The 23,220-nt window shown below is 40.4% G+C and overlaps 1 protein-coding gene across 2 annotated transcripts in view; it reads right to left on the bottom strand.

Annotated features, from left to right (window-relative positions):
• The window catches only part of FBXO28 (F-box protein 28), a 48,178-nt gene extending 29,403 nt beyond the window's left edge, over positions 1–18,775 (bottom strand). For both annotated transcript variants that reach the window (XM_011929501.1, XM_011929502.1), the window contains exons 1-3: positions 18,472–18,775; positions 6,356–6,465; positions 1,846–1,984 (exon numbers count right to left, since the gene is read on the bottom strand). In XM_011929501.1, the coding sequence (XP_011784891.1) occupies positions 1,846–1,984; positions 6,356–6,465; positions 18,472–18,738 (516 nt within the window). In that variant the 5' untranslated portion in view covers positions 18,739–18,775. The remainder of the gene's footprint in view (positions 1–1,845; positions 1,985–6,355; positions 6,466–18,471) is intronic.
• Between the last annotated feature and the right edge of the window lie 4,445 nt (positions 18,776–23,220).

Raw genomic sequence — 23,220 nt, 5'->3', positions numbered from 1 at the left:
AAGTGAATTTAACATTCTTTGTTTGTTTGTTTTTGAGACGAAGTCTTGCTTTGTTGCCAGGCTGGAGTGCAGTGGCATGATTCGGCTCACGGCAACCTCCAACTCCCTGGTTCAAGCGATTCTCCTGCCTCAGATGCCCGAGTAGCTGGGATTACAGGCATGTGCCACCATGCTCAGCTAATTTTCGTATTTTTAGTAGAGATGGGGTTTTACCATGTTGGCCAGTATGGTCTCGATCTCCTGACCTTGTGATCTGCCTGCCTCGGCCTCCCAAAGGGTGGGGATTACAGGTGTGAGCCACTGCGCCTGGCAACATTATTTATTTAGACTGTAAAGATCACCGTTCCAAACACATGAGCCTGATCAACTAGCACAGAAATTGGTAACTTTTTCTGTACAGGCCAGATACTAAATTTTTCTTTTCTTTTTTTTTTCCTTGGGGCAGAGTCTTGCTCTGTTGCCCAGGCTGGAGTGCAGTGGTGTGATCTTGGCTCATTGCAACCTCCGCCTCCTGGGTTCAAGGGATTCTCGTGCCTCAGCCTCATAAGCATCTGGGATTAGAGGTTTGAGTCACTACAACCAGCCTGGATCCTAAATATTTTAATCTTTGTAGGCCACATGAACTCTGTCACAAACTATTCAACTCTGTTACTTAACAACTGACTGAACTCTCTTTGAAGTTATGATAACTGTGAGATGTTTCTTAAACATTCATGTTTCTAACAATGAGATATGCAATAAAAACTATGATGCTATATGAAACAAGCTAAGTTCAAAGAACTTCTCAGGAACACTTAAAAGTTAAGGCCTTTAAGTCAGATTCAGAAAAATCTGGCATAAGAATCACTCTGAAGTACCTAACTGGTCACCCTCTTACAGCACCCTATAAAAAGCATTAGTAGATAATGTGCTGGTATGCAACAAGATCTTTAAAAGAAAATGTGGATAATGCAAAGAAAGCGAGATATACCAAAAATATTTCAAATACAATTATAAGAAATGTGATTCCCCCAAAAATAAATGTCAAAGAAAACTAAAAATGGACAAAGTACATATTAAATATTGCCAAGGTAAATTATCTTTGGAAATAAAAAGAGAACATTCAAATTTTACTAGACATTAATTATTTCCAACCATGTTAAGGGAACCTTTAGCTAGTATCAACCAAGTAGCAAAATGACCTTTAATTATATCTCTACCACTTCCATATAAAAAGATACAGACATATCTCAATTTATACTTAATTCAAGGAGCAGGGTACTACTGAAGGTATAAGTAGTGTGTTGAATGTTGGAGTTTTTATTAACTTAGTAATGGTAAATATGCCACAATATATTTATTTCTATGTTAAACAGGACTGCTATTTAGTTCTCAGAATATTGGTAAATAGCAATTGTTTATTCTTGTCAAATCTGAAAGTTTATAAAGTTGTCTTTATGAAACATTTCTCAAACAAAACAAAAACCAGCTTGTCCCTCCTATTCCACCTCCCCAAAATTTTAACAGTCTTGAAGGCAGGGATAATATGTATGTTGTTCATTGCCGTCTCTCTGGCATCATACGAAACAGTAAAACCTCAAATTTTATTCTTGAGTATGAACTCTTAACAAACTTCTCTAAATATTAGAGTTTCAACTGTCTATTTCATAATTAGAATTTTAAATATAAAGATCACATAAATGATACATATTTATATTAATAACTGTACAGAAGCCAAATTCACTAGTAGAAACTCATTTAGAGAAGTAGAAACAATTCTAACATTTCTAAAATTAAAAATTCATAACTTTATAATAAGTTTATGTAGGGCAGTCCAGCTGTTCTAGGCAAGCAATTCTATTTTACCTTTCCTGGGATGAAGCAACAGAGATTGGAATCCACATATTTCATGAAAGTCATATTTAATAGTGACAGCCTTGTTTCAACAGCAGCAAGAATGTCTGCATGACGAGCTAATGAATGGTTTCTCCTTTCTGACTCTCTCCTATAATAATAATAATAATAAAAGCAAGGCAACCATTAAAGCAGTATTGTGGACTAAAATATTAAGCAATCAAGATAGTTTAATGAAACACTTTTTTACATGTTAATTTAGAAATCTACAATTGGGTCATAATTTAACTGTAATGATGAATGAATCACTATGCCTAGAAATCCTTATCAAGGACTGGCACTCACTGACAAAATATTTGAAAACAAACAAACAAAAAAAACCCAAATTATATATACATATTTTTAAATTAGGTTTTTTGGGGCCAGGCTTGGAAGTTCACGCCTGTAATCCCAGCACTTTAGGAGGCTGAGGCAGGTGGATCACCTGAGGTCAGGAGTTTGAGACCAGGCTGGGCAACATGGTGAAACCCCGTCTCTACTAAAAATACAAAAATTAGTCAGGCGTGATGGTACACTCCTATAGTCCCAGCTACTCGGGAGGCTGAGGCAGGAGACTCGCTTGAATCTGGGAGGAGGAGGTTGTAGTGAGCCAAGACCGCACCACTGCATTCCAGCCTGGGCGACAGAGCAAGATACCATCTCAAAAAAAAAAAAAAAAAAAAAAAGGTTTTTTGGTTATCAAATCTAATGGCTATTAGAACCAGAGAAATTAGATAAATGAATGGATTACACATAGAAATATAGGCAGGAGACTATATGCTTTCGACCATAAAATTTAACTCCTTTAAACTTTTTAACAATTTGAGAAATAACTCATCCATAATAAAATTATCTTAAAGAGGACAATTTAGTGGTGTTTAGTATATTCACAGGATTGTACAACTATCACCACTATCTAATTTCAGAATATTTTCATCACCACAGAATGAACTCCTGGAACCATTATCAGCCACTCCCATTCTCCCAGTCCCTAGCAATACTAATCTACTTTCTGTTTCTCTGGATCCACCTATTCTGAAGATTTCAGATAAATGGAATCATAAAGTGGCCTTATGTTTCTGGCTTCTTTCATTCAGCATAGTTTTCAAGGTTCATTCTTGTTGTAGCATGTACCTTTTTATTGCCCAGTAACATTCCATCATACAGATACATCATCACTTTGTTTACTCATCAGCTGACGGACACTTGGGTTGTTTCCACTTTTTGGCTATTATGAATAATGCTGCTAAAAATGTTCATGTACAAGTTTTTGTGCAAACATTGTTTTCATTTATTTTGGGTACTTATGTAGGAATGAAATTGGTGGCTCAGACAATAACTCTCTGTTTAACTTTTTGAGAAGAGCCCAACTGTTTTCTTTCTTTTTTTTTTTTTTGAGACCAAGTCTCACTCTGTTGCCTAGGCTGGAATGCAATGGCACGATCTTGGCTCACTGCAACCTCTGCCTCCCGGATTCAAGCAATTCTCCTGCCTCAGCCTCCTGAGAAGGTGGGATTATATGCACTCGACATCATGCCTAGCTAATTTTCAAATTTTTGTAGAGACGGGGTTTCACCATGTTGCCCAGGCTGGTCTTGAACTCCTGACTTCAGGTGATCCACCTGCCTTGGCCTCCCAAAGTGCTGGGATTACAGGCGTGAGCCATCACATCCGGCCTGAGAACAGCCACACTGTTTTCTTTTTTCTTTTGAGACGGAGTCTCGCTCTGTCGCCCAGGCTGGAGTGCAGTGGTACGATCTCCACTCGCTGCAAGCTCTGCCCCCTGGGTTCACGCCATTCTTCTGCCTCAGCCTCCCGTGTAGCTGGGACTACAGGTGCCCGCCACTGCACCCGGCTAATTTTTGAATTTTTAGTAGAGACGGGTTTCACCGTGTTAGCCAGGATGGTCTTGATCTGCTGACCTTGAGCCACACTGTTTTCTAAAGTGACTGCACCATTTTACATTCCCAACATTGATATATGAAGGTTCCAATTTGTCTACATCCTCCCCAACATTTTTCCATTGTAGCCATCCTAGTGGATATAAAGCACTAGTGGATACAAACCTTGTAGTGGTTTTGATTTGCATTCCCCTGATGACTACTGATGTTGAGCACCTTTCATGTGCTTGTTGGCTATTACTTATCTTCTTTGGAGAAGTGTCTATTCAAATCCTTTGCCCTTTTTTTTGGAGACAGTCTCGCTCTGTCGCCAAGGCTGGAGTGCAGTGGTGCAACCTCGGCTCACTGCAACTGCTGCCTTCCGGGTTCAAGTGATTCTCCTGCCTCAGCCTCCGAGTAGCTGGGATTACAGGCGCCCGCCACCACGCCCAGGTAGTTTTTGTAGTTTTAGTAGAGACAGGGTTTTACCATGCTGGCCAGGCTGGTCTTGAACTCCTGATCTCAGGTGATCCACCCACCTCAGTCCCCCAACATGCTGGGATTACAGGTGTGAGCCACCACACCTGGCCCCTTTACCCTTTTTTAAACTGGTTTGTCTTTTTATTGTTGAGTTGTAAGAGTTCCTCATACAATCTGGATACACGATTTGTGCATGTTTTCTCTCATTTTGCAGCGTGTCTTTTCATTTTCTTAATGGTGTCTTTTGAGCCACAAAAATTTTAAATTTTAAGTCCAATTCACCTAATTTTTTCTTTTGCTACTTGTGCTTTTGGTGTCACTGCCTAATCCAAGTTCATGAAGACTTACTACTATGTTTTCTTCTAAGGGTTATATATAGTGCTGACATTTACACTTAGGTCTATGATCCCTTTTGAGTTAACTTTGATATACAGTATGAGGAAAAAGTCCAGCTTCATTCATTTTCATGAAGAAAACTAGTTGTCCCAGTATCATTTGTTGAAAACACTATTCTCACCGCATTGAATTATCTTGACATTCTTGTTAAAATCAACTGATTAAAAATATAATGTTTATTATCCAGACTCTTGCCTCTATTTCTTTGATCTACAAGTCTATCCTTATGCCAGTGCCATACTGTTTTGATTACTATAGCTTTGTACTAAGTTTTGAAAGTGGGAAGTGTTAGTCCTCCAATACTCCTCTCCTTTTTCAAAATTGCTTTGGTTATTGTCACACTCTTGTATTTCCACAGGAATCTTAGGATCAGTGTATCAAGTTTTGGGGAAAAAAAAAAAAGACAGCTGGAATTTTTGATAGGGGTTACAAAAAAAAAAGAAGTCAAGAAACAAACAAAACATATTGTACCTTATTGTCAACCCCTATCACACTGAATGTGTAGATCAATCTGGAGAGTATTGTTATCTTAACAGTATGAAGTCTTCGAATCCATGAACACAGAATGCCTTTCCACTTATTTAAGTCTTCTTTAATTTCTTTCAATGGTGTTTGTAGTTTTTAGTATACAAGTCTTGTGTTTTTGTTATATGTATTACTAAGTATTCTATTCTTTTAGAAACTATGATGAAATGTGTTGAACTTCCTTTTTGGATTGTTCATTGCTAGTGTATATAAACATAATTGATTTCTGTATATTATTTTTATATCCCATATCCTTGCTGAACTGGTTTACTAGCTTTAACAATCAATTAGTGCACTCCTTATCCACAAGATCATATCATCTGTGAACACAGAGTTCTACTTCTTCTTTTCCCATTTGAATGCCTTATATTTCATTTTCTTGCCTATTTTCTCTGGCTAGAACCTCCAGTAAAATGTTGCTCAGAAACAGTGAGAATGGGCAAACCACTGCAGAAATCACATTGTGATCTTTGTACCCTTTGCTATAAAAACTTGGAAAGCAATATATAAACCACGAGACTGAAAAAAAGAAGTCAAGAAACAAACAAAACATATTGTACCTTATTGTCAACCCCTATCACACTGAATGTGTAGATCAATCTGGAGAGTATTGTTATCTTAACAATATGAAGTCTTCGAATCCATGAACACAGAATGCCTTTCCACTTATTTAAGTCTTCTTTAATTTCTTTCAATGGTGTTTGTAGTTTTTAGTATACAAGTCTTGTGTTTTTGTTATATGTATTACTAAGTATTCTATTCTTTTAGAAACTATGATGAAATGTGTTGAACTTCCTTTTTGGATTGTTCATTGCTAGTGTATATAAACATAATTGATTTCTGTATATTATTTTTATATCCCATATCCTTGCTGAACTGGTTTACTAGCTTTAACAATCAATTAGTGCACTCCTTATCCACAAGATCATATCATCTGTGAACACACAGTTCTACTTCTTCTTTTCCCATTTGAATGCCTTATATTTCATTTTCTTGCCTATTTTCTCTGGCTAGAACCTCCAGTAAAATGTTGCTCAGAAACAGTGAGAATGGGCAAACCACTGCAGAAATCACATTGTGATCTTTGTACCCTTTGCTATAAAAACTTGGAAAGCAATATATAAACCACGAGACTGAAAAAAAGAAGTCAAGAAACAAACAAAACCAGCTGTATATCATTGTCATTGCCACCCACAACATACCTTGGGAGTTGTGCTTTAACTTGTTTCTGACACAGATTATGGTACCTCTCCACTTTAAGAAATCCCTGATTCAACATTCTCTGGCAGACCAAGTCCATTCTTTTACAAACCTACAGGGAGAAAAAAGAACAACAAAAATCAATAACCAAATTAATAACAGACAATTAACAGAGACTCATAACTGATGGCTTAAAGCTCTCTGTATCCTACTATTGTTCCTCAGTTTGCTGTATGTACCTTTTTTTTTTTTTGAGACAGTCTCACTTTGTTGCTCAGGCTGGAGTGCAGTGGCATGATCTCAGCTCAGTGCAACCTCCGCCTCCCAGGTTCAAGGATTCTGCAGCAACTGAGTCATCAACCTAAGGTTAATTCTCACCATATGGGGTAGATGTTGCAGTACAAGATATGGATAGTTAGGAGCTGTCTTATGCTTCTTTCCATCTCATCCAAGCACAAATGATCAACAAATGTTTGTTGAAACGAAATGCTGATGAAACTCTTGATGTAAGTTGTTTTCTCCTGAGAACACAGGGCTGACAAAAATTCTAGCAAACTGGGTTGAAGCTCGAGAAGGCTTTAATATTCTAATAATAAAACCAGATATTTAAAGCACAATAAACTTTAAGTACAAAGTAATTTTTTTTTTTCTTTTTCTTGTTTTTGAGACAGAGTCTCGCTCTGTTGCCCAAGCTTGAGTGCAGTGGCGCAATGTTGGCTCACTGCAAACTCCCCCTTCCGGGTTCACGCCATTCTTCTGTCTCAGCCTCTTGAGCTGGGACTACAGATGCCCGCCACCACGACCGGCTAATTTTTTTTTTTTTTGAGACGGAGTCTTGCTCTGTCGCCCAGGCTGGAGTGCAGTGGCGCTATCTTGGCTCACTGTAAGCTCCGCCTCCCAGGTTTACGCCATTCTCCTGCCTCAGCCTCCCGAGTAGCTGGGACTACAGGCGCCCGCCACCTCGCCCGGCTAATTTTTTGTATTTTTAGTAGAGATGGGGTTTCACCATGTTAGCCAGGATGGTCTCGATCTCCTGACCTTGTGATTTGCCAGCCTCGGCCTCCCAAAGTGCCCGGATTAAAGGTGTGAGCCACCGCGCCTGGCCAGTAATTTCTAATAAGTAATGTTTGTTTGTTTGCTTTTCAGACAGTTTCACTCTGTCACCCAGGTTGAAGTGCAGTGGCATGATCTTGGTTCACTGCAACCTCCGTCTCCCGGGTTCAAGTGATTCTCCTGCCTCAGCCTCCCGAGTAGCTGGGATTACAGTTATGGGCCACCACGCCCAGCTAATTTTTGCATTCTAAGTAGAGATGGGGTTTTACCATGTTGGCCAGGCTGATCTTGAACTCCTGGCCTCAGGTGATCCACCCACCTTGGCCTCCCAAAGTGTGGGGATTACAGGTGTGAGCCACCCTGCCTGGCCAATATGTTAAAATACAGTAGAATCTATTTCTAACTAAACTAACCCAGTTATCAGTATTTGTTCAGTGTCTACTGAAAAAGACATAAACCCAGTACATATCAACATATGTAACTGCTTTTAATGAAAAGTAACTTTTTTCCAAAACAAAACATTTAGTGATTAGCCTTATTTTACATTTCTGCAAGGCTTTTTGATATGTGGTTTAATATAACACCGGTCAACTTTCATACCTGAATCTGCATTCAATCAATTGAGGTATTCTTACCTCAGAAAATTCTGGAAAACACAAGAACACACAAGTGCACGTTTCATTAGCTATCAGTGTAATGCCATCATGTCATCAAATGTCACGTGGCTACTGGAAAACTCCATGTATAATTGTGGAAAAAATGAGCATGCCAAACATAAATAAAACCTCAGTACTATATAAAAAAAAATACTTTAGAACCTATGGACCCTGTGACAGCATCTTGGAAACCTCTCTGGGGTTTCTGGACAACACTTTGAGAACCAGTGCTCCAATCCTGAATAATCACATGACCACAAACACCAGTACTGAACTTCATGTGGGGAAAAAAAAAACTTTTATTATGTTATTGAAGGAAAGAAAAGGGAGTGTCTGTGTGTGTGAAATGAGGGCAACAGGGCTAACTTCTCAGCTTATTAGGAAGTTAACAGACAATATCAAATAGATGAAAATCAGCCAAAAGACTTGAAAGTGGTGCCTCTGGGGAATAAAAACTGGGGACTATAAAAACTATGTTTTGTTGTTAAGACTATTTGATATTTTATTTTACTTATTTATTTGTTTTTAGAGGGAGTCTCGCTCTGTTGCCCAGGCTGGAGTGCAGTGGCGTGATCTCGGCTCACTGCCACCTCCATCTCCTGGGTTCAAGCGATTCTCCTGCTTCAGCCTCCCAAGTAGCTGAGATTACAGATGCCTGCCACCACACCTGGCTAATTTTTCCTATTTTTAGTAGAGACAGGGCTTCACCATGTTGGTTAGCCTAGTCTTGAACTCCTGACCTCAAGTGATCTCCCTGCCTTGGCCTCCAGAAGTGCTGGGATCACAGGCGTTGAGCACTGCACCCAGCCTATTTGATACATTAAATCATCAGATGAGTAGATAGTGGATTTAAAAATAAACTGAGGTACCCTGTAACACAACCTTATAGAAAAACAATTCTTGTCTCTGTAGACTCTACAACCTTGTTGATAATTTCTGAGAGAAATAATTTTTATCAGCAATATATTTACAAAGACAAAAAGTAAAGTCAATCACTGCTGTAACAGTTTTCAAGGTTCAGTCAAAATTATTTTACTAGTTTTGCTGCACTGGATCTAGCTAACTTCTAGGGTTTAGATATCTTTCAATAACCTATAAACTCAAATGAATATGAGTGCTGACTAGCATAAGTATTTAAGTACTGACTGGATGATGAGAGTAAGAATAAATAATCAGATAGGCCCAACTAAGGAAGATTTCATATGACAGAAGATTTGAATCAGGCTTTGAAGGAGGAGAGGGCAAAGAATGTTAAGTTAGATGTAATGGTGTATGCAAAGGCACAAAGTCTAGAATGAACAAACCGTTAGTGAGCAAACCACTTCCGAAGACATGTGAGATGTGTGGGCCAAGCTGAGAGGAATAAAATTTGCCATGTTTTGAGTTGAGAAATCAGGTAAGTAACTTTAAAAAGAGAATGAATGGCCAGAAGCAGTGGCTCACGCCTGTAATCCCAGCACTTTGGGAGACCGAGGTGGGCAGATCACTTGAGGTCAGCAGTTCAAGACCAGCCTGTCCAACATGATGAACCCCCATATACAAATTAGCTGGGTGTGGTGGCAGGCGCCTGTAATTCCAGCTACTTGGGAGGCTGAGGCAGGAGAATTGCTTGAACCAGGAAGGTGGAGGTTGCAGTGGGCTGAGATCACACCAATGCACTCCAATCTGGATGACAGAACGAGACTCTGTGTCAGGAAAAAAAAAAAAAAAAGAGAATTACTACCCTTCTGCAGGTTGGACTTAATAAATAAAAAAGAAGAAAAGAAAAGAAAAGAAAAAGACTACCCATCTTTTTGGTTATTTTCTTTCTTTTTTTTTTTTTTTTTAGGTTGGACTTAATAAATAAAAAAGAAGAAAAGAAAAGAAAAGAAAAAGACTACCCATCTTTTTGGTTATTTTCTTTCTTTTTTTTTTTTTTTTTTGAGATGGAGTCTAGCTCTGTCGCCCGGGCTGGAATGCAGTGGCCTGATCTCAGCTCACTGCAAGCTCCGCCCCCGGGGTTTACGCCATTCTCCGGCCTCAGCCTCCCGAGTAGCTGGGACTACAGGCACCCGCCACCTTGCCCGGCTCGTTTTTTGTATTTTTTAGTAGAGACGGGGTTTCACCGTGTTAGCCAGGATGGTCTCGATCTCCTGACCTCGTGATCCGCCCGTCTCGGCCTCCCAAAGTGCTGGGATTACAGGCTTGAGCCACCGCGCCCGGCCCTTTTTGGTTATTTTCTGCAAGCACTATCTTACCAGGACTAAAGAGATGGTTCTGGAAATTTCACTGGAGATAGTGAAATGAATGTACATGGACCCCAAATGAAGTGAAAGACAAGAAAAAAAAGGCCTATAAACGGAGCCTCAACTGACATTTATAATTAAAAGCTGATGAAAAGATTAGAGAATAGGAGGTCACAAAGACAGACAAATTAGAATAACACTACACAAGCCAACATCAAAAAGATTTTAAGCATAGCCAGGTGCAGAGGCATGGGCCTTTAGTTCCAGCTTCCCAGCTACTTGGGAAGCTGAGGTGGGAGGATCACTAGGGCCCAGAAGTTTGAGGCTGTAGTGTATGACGATCACACTTGCACTACTCTATTCTGGGCAACATAGCAAGACCTCATCCCAAAAGAAAAAAAGAAAGAAAAATTATTTTAAGCATTAGGCAATATTGTAAGGAAAGAACAGTATTTAATGTGGTAGTTTTCCTGTATGTTCAAATGTTCAAGGAGCACTGACTAACCAATAGCACAAAAACACAAAAGATCATATATCTTTCGGCAAGGCGCATCAGCTGAGGTCAGGAGTTCGAGACCAGCCTGGTCAAAGTGGTGAAATCTCATCTCTACTAAAAATACAAAAATTAGCCGGGCATGGTGGCAGGTGCCTGTAATCCTAGCTACTCGGGAGGCTGAGGCAGGAGGGTCGCTTGAACCTGAGAGGTGAAGGTTGCAGTGAGCCGAGATCGCGCCACTGCACTCCAGCCTGGGTGACAGAGCGAGACTCCATCTCAAAAATAAAACAAAAAACCAAAAGAGATCACACATCTTTTGTTTAGGGTTCAGGAAGAGGTCACATCTGGAAAAAAGAAATATACTAAATTGCCCCAGGGCAAGCAATTTAATGATAGATGCTGATAATGTATGCTAACTTATAATTCAAATTATCTCATTTAAAGTGTAGCTCTAAATTTAGGCATATTTTAATAATTTCCCAAAGCTAAAGGGAAGAAATTTTATTTCCTCAGTGACTACAACCAAACAAAAATCCTAGCAATTTGGCAATTTACCCAAGACAGTAACATAAAATCCTGAAGCCTAATATATGGAGCCTAAAGATGATGACTATGTTAAAAACTATCAGGGCATTGAAAGATTAGGAAAAGTATATACCATAAAGACAAAAGGGAATGAACAGAATAAATCACTGAAAACAAAGATATATAGTTTGGGCTCCTGTTACTTGCTGTTCTACTGTAAGAGAATAAATGTAGTTTTCTTGGTTGTGGTCAGTAATGAAAAATTTTCTTTGTTTTCAGAATTGTTGTGCTACCATGGTCCTTCTTAATAATGCAAGACACACAGGCTATACATTTGTGAAATGTGATTTTCCTGTTTAATCTTTAATATCAAGTCTTTTTTGTTTGAGATGGAGTTTCACTCTCGTTGCCCAGGCTGGAATGTAGTGATCTCCACTCACTGCAACCTTCGCCTCCCGGGTTCAAGTGATTCTCCTGCCTCAGCCTCCCAAGTAGTTGGCATTATAGGCACCCGCCACCACTCCCGGGTAATTTTTTGTGTTTTTAGTAGAGACGGGGTTTCACCATGTTGGTCAGGCTGGTGTCAAACTCCTGACCTCAGGCGATCTACTCGTCTCAGCCTCCCAAAGTGCTGGGATTACAGGCATGAGCCACCATGCCCAGCCTTGTCTTAACTGACTATTTTTTTAAAATTTTTATTTCTTTAAGTTTTAACTGTTTCTAAGATGCACATTTTTAAACATTTGACAGCAGAATAGACCTACGATACATAATGTCTTAGAATTACAATTGGTGGCATTTTTTTTCTTGGATGCCTTGAAATACGGTATGCTCAACTCCTTCAATTTTAAGATGCTGTAGAGACTTAGAGACATGTTACCAACTTAATAACAACTTTTCTGGGGAAAAAAAGGTGCCACCACGATAATATACATACAAATTGATCAAGATGCATTGATTTCAAAAAAGTTAAATATGAAACTCTGATATCTTAGAATTAAGGAAATACTGTAATGGAAGCCAATTTTTTTTTTTTTTTTTTTTTAAGACAGGCTCTCCCTCTGTTGCCCAGGCTGGAATGCAGTGGCACGATCACGGTTCACTGAGGCTTCCACCTCCCTGGGGCTCAGGCAATCCTCCCACCTCAGCCTCCTGGGCTCAAGTGATCCACCCACCTGGGTCTCCTAAAGTGTTAGGATTACAGGCATGAACCACTGTGCCCAGCTGGAACCCAGTTTTAAAATGTATTCATCATTGTGTAAGATGAAGAGAGAATAAATAAATAAATATTTAGGCTCTCTGTTCATCTTACACAATGATAATTCCAATGTAGTAAGTGCAAAAATGATGCAATGGAAACTTAGAAATACTACCTACATAAACTTCAGAGAAGAATTATAGAAAGAGGTATATGCCAAAGGTACAAATATTTTCTAGGAGAGGGAAAACAGGAAAAACCATGTGTTTGAAGAGGCCCAAGATATTCAGGAAACTGAAGAGCTTGATGTTTGTTTCAATCAATCTTAAGTACAAGATGCTAGAAATAGGTGTTTAAGGAAAATCTCTATTAAAGGTTATCTTTTGCTCCCAATCTCAAAAATTAGGAAGTTGGATTTATATGCACAGCTCATCCTGTTAACATAGTATCTTCTTCAATCTTGTAAGAATCCATACTACTCAGTTTATCAAGGTATGCAGATATATCTGGTGTCTTTTAAGAAATGATGATGATAAGAGATGGAAATTGTTTTGTTTTTAAAAATGCCCTTATTTGCTCCACCCACCAAAAGCTGTCAACCCTGGAGGTTCTCAAAAACAGTTTCTTATATCTGACTGGTCTGTGAAATAAAAAAGCTGGGGGGATAGGAGGACGGTTGACCACTAATCTAGAACATTTACAATTTCACATATCCAAATTCAAGCTTATCTGAATCCAAGTCATTCTTCTCCAATCACTTCATTACTTTACACACCGTTTTTTTTCTGCTGGGAATGCTCTTCTTCTATCTTTATTAACTGGATAAAAACTTTTTATCTTGAGGAGGTCTTTCCTGATTAAGTCCTAATTAACCTCAACACTCATATTTACCATCTTTGCATTTGTTATCCTGGTGCTGTGTAAGTGTGCTCAAGGAAGGTATGTATATTTTTTCTTGATGACGATCCAGTGGACAGAGTTACTGACTGAACCTCTTTACTTTGTGAGAACAGGAAGAATGAACTGCCCCCAAGAGATTATAATTTCTTACCTGTACTTATGCACTCATTAATAAAATCAACAGCCTGAAGAGACAGTAGGAGAAAAAAACAAAAAATCAGCAATAGAGTGTATTCTCTGGAATATAGCAATACAGAGCAGTGGTCCTTAAAGTGTGGTCTGGGCAGTGGGAGATCCCCAGGGTCCCGGAGACCATTTCAGGAGGTTTGCAAGACCAAACTATTCTCAGATTCTCAGAGTACCAAGAAGTTATTTGCCTTTTCCACTCATTCTCTCACAAGTATCCTGTGGAATTTTCCAGAAGCAATATGACATGTGCTGACATTATTGTTCTGACAGGTAATGGAATATGTTCTGTGTATTCTTGTGCTTTCTAGAATTTTCCAAGGTAAGTTCTCTGGGTCTTCAATAACTTTTAAAAGTGTAAAGGTGTCTTCAGACCAAAAAAACTGAGAACTCTTGCGCAGAGTGAGAGATACAATGAAGACAGCTTGCCTACTTAAAAACAAAAACAAAAAAAGAAGTAATGGTTCTTCATTTTCCTTCATATTTCCTACCAACCAACCCACTCTATAATTAAAATTTTCTAACATATTTGAAGAAAAGATGCGAAAGGAACTATAAATAGGTAATAGATTTAATTAGCTAAAGTGCTCCAGAGAAATATCTTGAGACAAAAGCACGCATTTATGTATTTTGTCGCTGACTGGAAAATTCATTCCAGAAAATAAGCAAGAATTCTCAACTTAACCTTTAGTCAAATTCAATTTCTGAACCACTAAGAGGATTCCAATTAAAATAAGAGCTCCAGTTGAACCGCAGAGGAAAAAAATTGATAGTATCTCTCTAAAACATCTTTTAAAAGCCTCCTGTAGGGCAGGTAAAATTATATAATGCAGTGTTTGAAACAGGATAATTTTTTTCCCTTTTTATATTGTACTTTAAATAAATAGAAAAATTTTTTTCCCCTTTTTATACTGTGCAGGGGCTCACATCTGTAATCCCAGCATTTTGGAAGGCTGAGGTGGGCGGACCACTTGAGCACAGGAGTTTAAACTTAAGACCAGCCTGGGCAACATGGAGAAACCTCATCTCCACAAAAAATACACAAAATCAAGGCTTCAGTGAGCTGTGATCGCGCTGCTGCATTCCAGCCTGGGCGACAGAGGGAGACCCTGTCTCAAAAATTAAAAATAAATAAATAATTTAAAAAGCTCCCTATACTTGTTTTTCAGCAGGTGAGAATATAATGCTCATGAGCCAAAGTTACATAGGTTCAAAGTTAGCTCTGATCTGCTCCCGAAGGTAGGATCTCACTTCTTTTTTCTTTTTTTGAAACAGAATTTCGCTCTGTTACCCAGGCTGGAGTGCAGTGGCACCATCTCAGTTCACTGCAGCCTCTGCCTCCCAGGTTCAAGTGATTCTCCTGCCTCAGCCTCCCGAGTAGCTGGGATTACAGGCGTGTGCCACCACGCCTGGCCAATTTTTTATATTTTTGGTAGAGATGGGGGTTTCACCATGTTGGCCAGGCTGGTATCGAACTCCTGACCTCAAGTGATCCGCCCACTTTGGCCTCCCAAAGTGCTGGGATTAGTGGCGTGAGCCACCGCACTCGGCCAGGCTCTCACTTCTTAACCTTTGCCATTTGTTTCAAAGTCTCTCACCCACCTGCCAAGGGGGCCTGGGTGACATACTAACGCTGCATCAGCACAAATTTGTCTGTTTTACTGGAAAAACAACTCAAAGTACATGTTTTGTCATTTCAAAGGTTGTGTTTAGCCAAATAATTTTACACTGGAGGAGTCAAATATTTAAGGAGTAATTTCTGTGAAACCACCAGACTCATGATACATCTTTTGATCAATAGTCAATGGCCAAAAAATAAAATAAAATGAAATAAAAAAATCCAGGCCTAGGTGGGTGGATTGCCTGAGCTCAGGAGTTCAAGACCAGCTTGGGTAACATGATGAAACCCCATCTCTACAAAATACAAAAAATTAGCAGGGCATGGTGGCGTGTGCCTGTAGTTCCAGCTACTCAGGAGGCTGAGGCAGGAGAATCGCTTCAACCTGGGAGGTGGAGGTTGCAGTGAGGCGAGATGGCACCACTGCACTTCAGCCTGGGTGACAGAGCAAGACTCTGTCACAAAAAAAAAAAAAAAAAAAAAAAATCCAATTTATTTTTATTTTTTTTGAGATGGCGATCTCGGCTCACTGCAACCCCCGCCTCCCAGGTTCAAGCGATTCTCCCACATCAGTCTCCCGAGCAGCTGGGATTACAGGTACCCACCATCACGCCTGGCTAATTTTTGTATTTTTATAAAGATGGGGTTTCACCATGTTGGCCAGCTGGTCTTGAACTCCTGACCTCAGGTGATCCGCCCACCTCAGCCTCCCAAAGTGCTGGCATTACAGGCGTGCGCCACCATGCCCAGCCAAAAATCCAATTTAAAAAGGCATTCACACAGTCCCTTGGAAATCAGTTATTCATGGTAAGAGGAAACAAAGATTATTATCAACTAAACAGTACAAATAACCGAAAAATGTTATTGTAGCAATTTCAGCCTAGAGCAAAACTTTTAAAGAAAATGCAGAGTAATAAGTACATGGATTGTGTACCTGTTGTCTACATTAGGTGCTAAGCATAGTTGTAACTGAGGTCCCAATAAGACAAGTAAACTGAGAAGGAAGAAAAAAAGTCCCTGAACAATATATAAACTAGCTCACTAGCTACCTAATAGCTGACATTTAGCTTTATGAAAACTAATTCTGTTCTTAATATTACCCCCTTCAAAGCATATCCAGCCTTAATTCCACTAAAAAATAAACTTACAATGAAGAGAACTATGTAACTTATATGTCAGATAGCAGCATATACTAAAGTCCCTTGATTTTTTGCAAACGATTCTTTAGGTATAAATGGCTACTTAAGAAGGCTTGTACAGTACACTTAGGCACTCTCTTGACTGCCAAGTTCAGAAAAGATCATAATTAAATTAATGCTGACACCTAGTGGCAAGAAAGAACATCTTTCTTTTATAACGTTACCTGAATTGTACCTTCCAAGCAAAGACACTCCCAAATCCCCACAAAAGATTATCCATTTAATCTATTCAAGAATTATCCATTAGTCTTAAGTAAAGAAAAACAGTTCCCCATCACTGAAGAATCATATTTGCAGATGTAGAACGGGGCAGAACCTTTTCCTGGGGGTGGGCAATGGTACTGAAGGGACTCCTTATGAAAAATCTGAGTTTGAAATTATAAATTTATAACCTTAAAAGGCCAGAAAACTGCTTAAAAATTAAGAATGCAGCTGAATATCTCACCTGACAGAGATGTCATTTATTCATAAATTGTGGGATGTTTTAACTCTGGTTAGGACAGGCTGGTTCCCCTACTCCCCCTACAACTTTACATTTTTTTTTAATAGTAATATGATCAACAAACAAACAAAACTCCGTTTTTCTCAACACTTACAAAACAGAACTGTGAATATTCCAAGCTTTACTAAGCTATTGTCTAGTTGAATGGTTCAATTCAAACAAATGTTATATGCCCAATTTCCCCAACACCATGAATGTACAGCACGAATTTTGATTAAACGCCATCATTTGTAAAAATCTGAAGGAATATTTAAGATTCTACATGAAGTTCTAGGATGAAAATGTTTTGGAAATTCAGAGGCAATCAATTGTGAAATATCTACTTTCAGCTGAAGAAATTTTCCATCCTGCAGACTGGCATGGTTGAACTGCTGTGTTGACTAGAAAAAAAATTGGTCATCAGTTTGAATTAATATTTATAAGCTCTCTTTTACAAATAAGTTATGATTTCTTTTAAAAATGCAATTATAATCCACTTGAAACTGGAGGAGTAAGCCTACAATATAGCATATTGAGTAATAAGAAAATGTTATACACAGCACATTTAGAGATACGCCTTTGTCCTCTTAAAAACAATTCCCAGCACAGATTTAGCTTCTCCATAGAATCGGTTTGCAATCATTTCAAAATGTCCACCTCCTTCAATTTATTTACCACTTAAAGATATATTCACTGAAAAGCAGCAAAATATCTAACTGAACTAACATTCACCACACTTTCAGTCAAACCTCTGAAGTAAAAGCCCAATGGCAAATTCATTATTTTTAAAAATCATGGACTGAACTATTGTGATTTTAAGGTATAAAGAAACCTCTCCTAAAGTAGGTGGGTGGGCGTAAATCACTAGTTAAAAATAAATTGCAAAAGAGAAAAAACCCGTCAAGGGGTAAGTTGCTTCACTACGGTGGGAAGCGTTAGGATGAGGCAAAGCAGGAATGGTCATTTCCCAAGGCTCTACTTTAGTGGTCAACTAAGGCGCTGGGGCTAAGGCTAAGTAAACACGTTTGAATTCTTCGGAACCTCTACCTGGTTTGGGGCAGCTGAGCCACCCTACTCTACTCAATCTTCTCGAACAAGGAAACTTGGGTGGTTGGGGCGGGGAACAATACGTTATTCTTGCAAGATAAACCAAGCCTGGCTGGGGTCATCTGCCTACTTCTGAGTTTTCTCCCCCAACCCAGGCCGGGGGCTGGAAGCGGCATACAAAAGGCAGGCGACATGACCTCTCCGGGTCCACTCTCAGGCCAGGCGGAAGGTGGAAAGACCAATTCCGCTACCCCTCCCGTAGAGGGCCCGCTTCCGGGCGGGGGGCAAGGAGCCCCCAGGGCGAAGTTCCCTCAAGAAGTAACCGCAGCTCCGCAGCTAGGACGCAACTGGAAACCAGCCCACTCCTGCTGACTGACGCCAAGGGAGAGTTCGGAACCGGAGCGGCGCCCTCCCGGATCTATAGCCGGCTGGGGCTCGCGGGGGAATCCCTCCCCGGGGAACGCGCTCTCTTCTCCTCCCCTCCCAGACCTCGGCCGGGGGGAGAGGGAGGCAGGAGTTGTGCGGGGGCCTCACCAGGCGGAGCTGGCTAATTTCGTCGTAGGACATAAAGCTGAGGATGTTCTCGATGGCTACGATGGGCAGCGCCACAAGCGTGTTGTTTTGAGGCAGCTGGTCCGGAGCCAGCGCCGGGGCTGGCAGCGCCTGGGACCCCGGTTGTGGGTGCTGTGGCGGGGGCGGTGGGGGCTGTCGCTGGGTAGAGCCGGAGGCCAAAGAGGAGCCGCCGTCGCCGTGGCTGCCGCCTCCTTCCTCTGCCATCCGTTCCTCCGCCGCCGCCGCCATTTTGGGGGTTTGATTCCTTACCCCCACTGCAAGGGGAACAGGGACACTTCCGGTGCGTCACTTCCTCCTCCTGCAGCCGCCGGGGAAGGGGTATCTGGAGGAGTGGGGAGGAGCCTGTGGGATAACAGGCGGAGAGGACTCACAGGGTACCTTTCAAGTGGAAGTCAGGGAAGATCATGTAAACCCCAAGAAAGGTGGTCACCCTAGACCCTTTTGTCTAAGATTAGTAACTACTTGAGAGCAAGGAAACCCTACCTATTAAAATGAACTTCACTGTGCAGTTTTCTTAAAGGGCTTCCTGACAAAGTATAATAAAGATATTGCCTAATAAGTGTAGACGGAAATAATGTAGTTAGACTACATTTTTCAGGAATCGTAGAAATGATTGATTTAGGCAAATAAAAAGGTGTAAAATATCAATAAGAACTACAACATGGATGAACCGTGAGAACATATTAAGTGAAAGAAGTTAGACACAAAGGACCACATAGTGTATGATTGCATTTATATAGAATGTCTGAAATAGGCAAATCCATAGAGATAAAAAGTAGATTAGTGGTCTCCAGAGGCTGAGGGAAGTGGGGAAATGACTGCTAACAGGTGAAGGGTTTCATTTTTGGGGTGATAAAAATGCTCTGGAATTAGTGGTGATGATTACACATCCGTATGAATATGAAAAAACCACTGAATTACTATATGCTTTAATGAATTTTATCATATATGAACTATATTCTAATAACTGATTTAGGCAAGAATCATCAAAAGGTACTAAAACTAGGAGGTAGGCCGGGCGGGGTGGCTCAAGCCTGTAATCCCAGCACTTTGGGAGGCCGAGACGGGCGGATCACGAGGTCAGGAGATCGAGACCATCCTGGCTAACACAGTGAAACCCCGTCTCTACTAAAAATACAAAAACTAGCCGGGCGAGGTGGCGGGCGCCTGTAGTCCCAGTTACTGGGGAGGCTGAGGCAGGAGAATGGCGTAAACCCGGGAGGCGGAGCTTGCAGTGAGCTGAGATCCGGCCACTGCACTCCAGTCCGGCGTCAGAGCGAGACTCCGCCTCAAAAAAAAAACAAAAAAAAAAACAAAAAACTACGTGATGAGGAACATTGTCTCAAAATAACTCCCCATAAATTATATATTATTTACAAAGATTAAAAGAAATAGTTTACAAGGCCGGGCGTGGTGACTCATGCCTGTAATCCAGCACTTTGTAAGGCTGAAGCAGGAGAATCACTTTAACCCGGGAGTTGGAGACCAGCCTGAACAACATGAAGAAACCCCATCTCTATAAAAAATACAAAAAATTCGCCAAATGTAGTGGCAGCACCTGTGGTCCCAGCTATTCGGGAGGCTGAGATGGGACGATTGCTTGAGTCACAGGAGTTCGAGGCTGCAGTGAACTGTCAGCCCACCACTGCACTGCAGCCTGGGCAACAGGGCAAGACTCTGTCTCAAAAAAAAAAAAAGAAAGTTTACAATAGAGAAATTTGGTGTACACCATCATAACCAAAGCATCGAGATTAACATCACAGTTATAGGAGAAGCCAGTATCATATGCCTATTAATATGATACCCTGACAAGGACACAGGATAATGTAGTATTCATGAAAAAAACCCACTTGAGTTGCGTTTGTAGACATCGCTAGATGACTGGCCCATAAATTATTCAAAAGTATTAACGTTACGAAAGACAAAGACTAAGGGTTTGTGGCAGATTAAAGGAGACTAAAGAGATATGGCAACTAAATCTATGAGTGGTCCTGGATGGGATCCTGGATTAAGGGAGAAATAACTATGAAGAACATTATTGTAACAACTGGCAAAATTTAAAAATGGACAGTATATTAGATGATATTGTAATCATATTAAATTTTTCAATTTGGATAATTGTATTATGGTCATATAAGACAATGTCTTTGTCTTTAGGAAATACAAGTTGAAGGATAAGCATGCTTTGTATTATTTTCCTTTATTTATTTATTTATTTATTTTTTGAGATGGAGTCTTGCTCTGTCACCCAAGCTAGAGTGCAGTGGTGCAATGCGGCTCAGTGCAAACTCTGCCTCCTGTGTTCAAGCGATTCTCCTGCCTCAGGCTCCTGAGTAGCTAATTTTTGTATTTTTAATAGAGGCGGGGTTTCACCATCTTAGCCAGGCTGGTCTTGAACTCCTGACCTCGTGATCCACCCACCTCGGCTTCCCAAAGTGTTGGGATTACAGGCGTGAGCCACGGCACCTGGCTGCATGCTTTGTATTATTACACTTTGCTTTCTTGTGCTTCTCAGATATTGCGTTTTTAAAAATGAATTGAAGATTTGTGTCAATCCTTGAGCAAGTCTCTTGGTGCCATTTTTCCAACAGCATGTATTCACCTTGTTTCTTTCTGTCACATTTTGATAATTCCTATGATATTTCAAACTTTTTTATTATTGTTATATCTGTTATGGTGAGCTGTGATCAGTAATTTTTGTTTGTTGAGGCAGCATCTCACTCTGTCACCCAGACTGGAGTGCAATGACAGGATGATGGCTCACTGCAGCCTCCACCGCCTGGGTTCAAGCAATCCCCCAACCCTGGCCTCCTGAGTAGCTGGGACTACAGGTGTGTGCCACCACACCTGGCTAATTTTTGTATTTTTTTGTAGAAACAGGATTTTGCCATATTGCCCAGGCTGGTCTTGAACTCCTGTGCTCAATCAGTCTCCTTGCTTTGGCCTCCCAAAGTGTTGAGATTACAAGAGTGAGCCACCATGCCCGGCAGATAAGTAATCTTTATTTTACTATTGTAATTGTTTTGGGGTGCCACCAATCATGCCCATATAAGATGGCAAATGTAATCAATACATGTAGGTATTCTGACTGGTTGCTGTTTCCCCATCTCTCTTCCTCTCCTGCAGCTATGGTGGAAATAGCCAGAGAACTGAAATTAGAAGTGAAGCCTGAAAATGTGACTAAATTGTTGCTGCAATCTCATGATAAAACTTGAATAGAGGCTGGGTGCGGTGGCTCATGCCTGTAATCCCAGCACTTTGGGAGGCCGAGGTGGGTGGATCACCTGAGGTCAGGAGTTCGAGACCAACCTGGCCAATGTGGCAAAATCTCGTCTCTACTAAAAATACAAAAATTAGCTGGGCGTGGTGGCATGCGTCTGTAATCCCAGCTACTCAGGAGGCTGAGGCAGGAGAATTGTTGGAACCCGGGAGGCGGAGGTTGCAGTGAGCTGAGATCGTGCCGTTGCACTTCAGCCTGGGCAACAAAGCGAGATTCCAGCTCAAAAAAGAAAAAAAGAAGAGAAAAAAAAGCCAAACTTGAATGGATTGAATAGATGAGGAGTTGCTTCTTATGAATGAGGAAAGCAATTGATTTCTTGAGGTGGAATCTGCTCCTAGTGAAGATGCTGTGATCATTATTAAAAGACAACAGGGCCGGGCGCGGTGGCTCAAGCCTGTAATCCCAGCACTTTGGGAGGCCGAGACTGGTGGATCACGAGGTCAGGAGATCGAGACCATCCTGGCTAACACTGTGAAACCCCTTCTCTACTAAAAAATACAAAAAACTAACCGGGCGAGGTGGCGGGCGCCTGTAGTCCCAGCTACTCGGGAGGCTGAGACAGGAGAATGGCGTAAACCCGGGAGGCGGAGCTTGCAGTGAGCTGAGATCTGGCCACTGCACTCCAGCCCGGGCGACAGAGCGAGACTCCGTCTCAAAAAAAATAAAAAATAAAAGACAACAAAAATAAAAGAAAACAAAGGATTTAGAATATTACATAAACTTAGTTGATAAAGCAATGGTAGAGTTTGAGAAGATTGACTCCAGTTTTGAAAAAAAGTTCTACTGTGGCAAGATGTTATCAAACAGCATCATATGCCATGGAAAAATCTTTGTGAAAGAGTCGATCAGTGTGTCAAAATTCATTGCGATCTTATTTTAGAAAATTGCCGCAGCCACCCTAACCTTCAGTAACTACCATCCTGTTCGATCAGCAACTGTTAAATTGCGGTAAGACCCTCTACCAGCAAAAAGATTATGACTCGCCGAAGGCTCAGATGATTAGCATTTTTTAGCAATAAAGTATTTTAAAATTAAGGTATATCTTTTTTTAGACATAATGCTATTGCACACTCAACAGACTACAGTTTTATATAAACATAACTTTTATATGCACTGGGAACCAAAACTTTTGTGTCACTGGGTTTATTGCACTACTTTATTGTGGTGGTCTGTGTGGTCTCTCAATATCTCAGAGATATTTCTCTATTTAGGGGTAGAGGGAAATGATGCCTCAAAGTACTTTCAAATGGTTCAAGTAAATAGATAATGAGATTAATATAGCAAATACAACAAGTGTTATTAATTGATGGATTTGGTTGAAGAGTATACCAGAGTCTTCCTTGTACTATCTTGTAATTTTTTCAGAATAGAAAAATTAAAAGGTTGCCTAAATTTTTCATATCTTTGTATACTTATAATATCCTATGACA

The sequence above is a fragment of the Colobus angolensis genome, unplaced genomic scaffold (assembly GCF_000951035.1).
Source record: "Colobus angolensis palliatus isolate OR3802 unplaced genomic scaffold, Cang.pa_1.0 Scaffold81, whole genome shotgun sequence".
Lineage (NCBI taxonomy): Eukaryota > Metazoa > Chordata > Mammalia > Primates > Cercopithecidae > Colobus > Colobus angolensis.
This window is presented reverse-complemented; position numbering and strand designations above follow the sequence as displayed.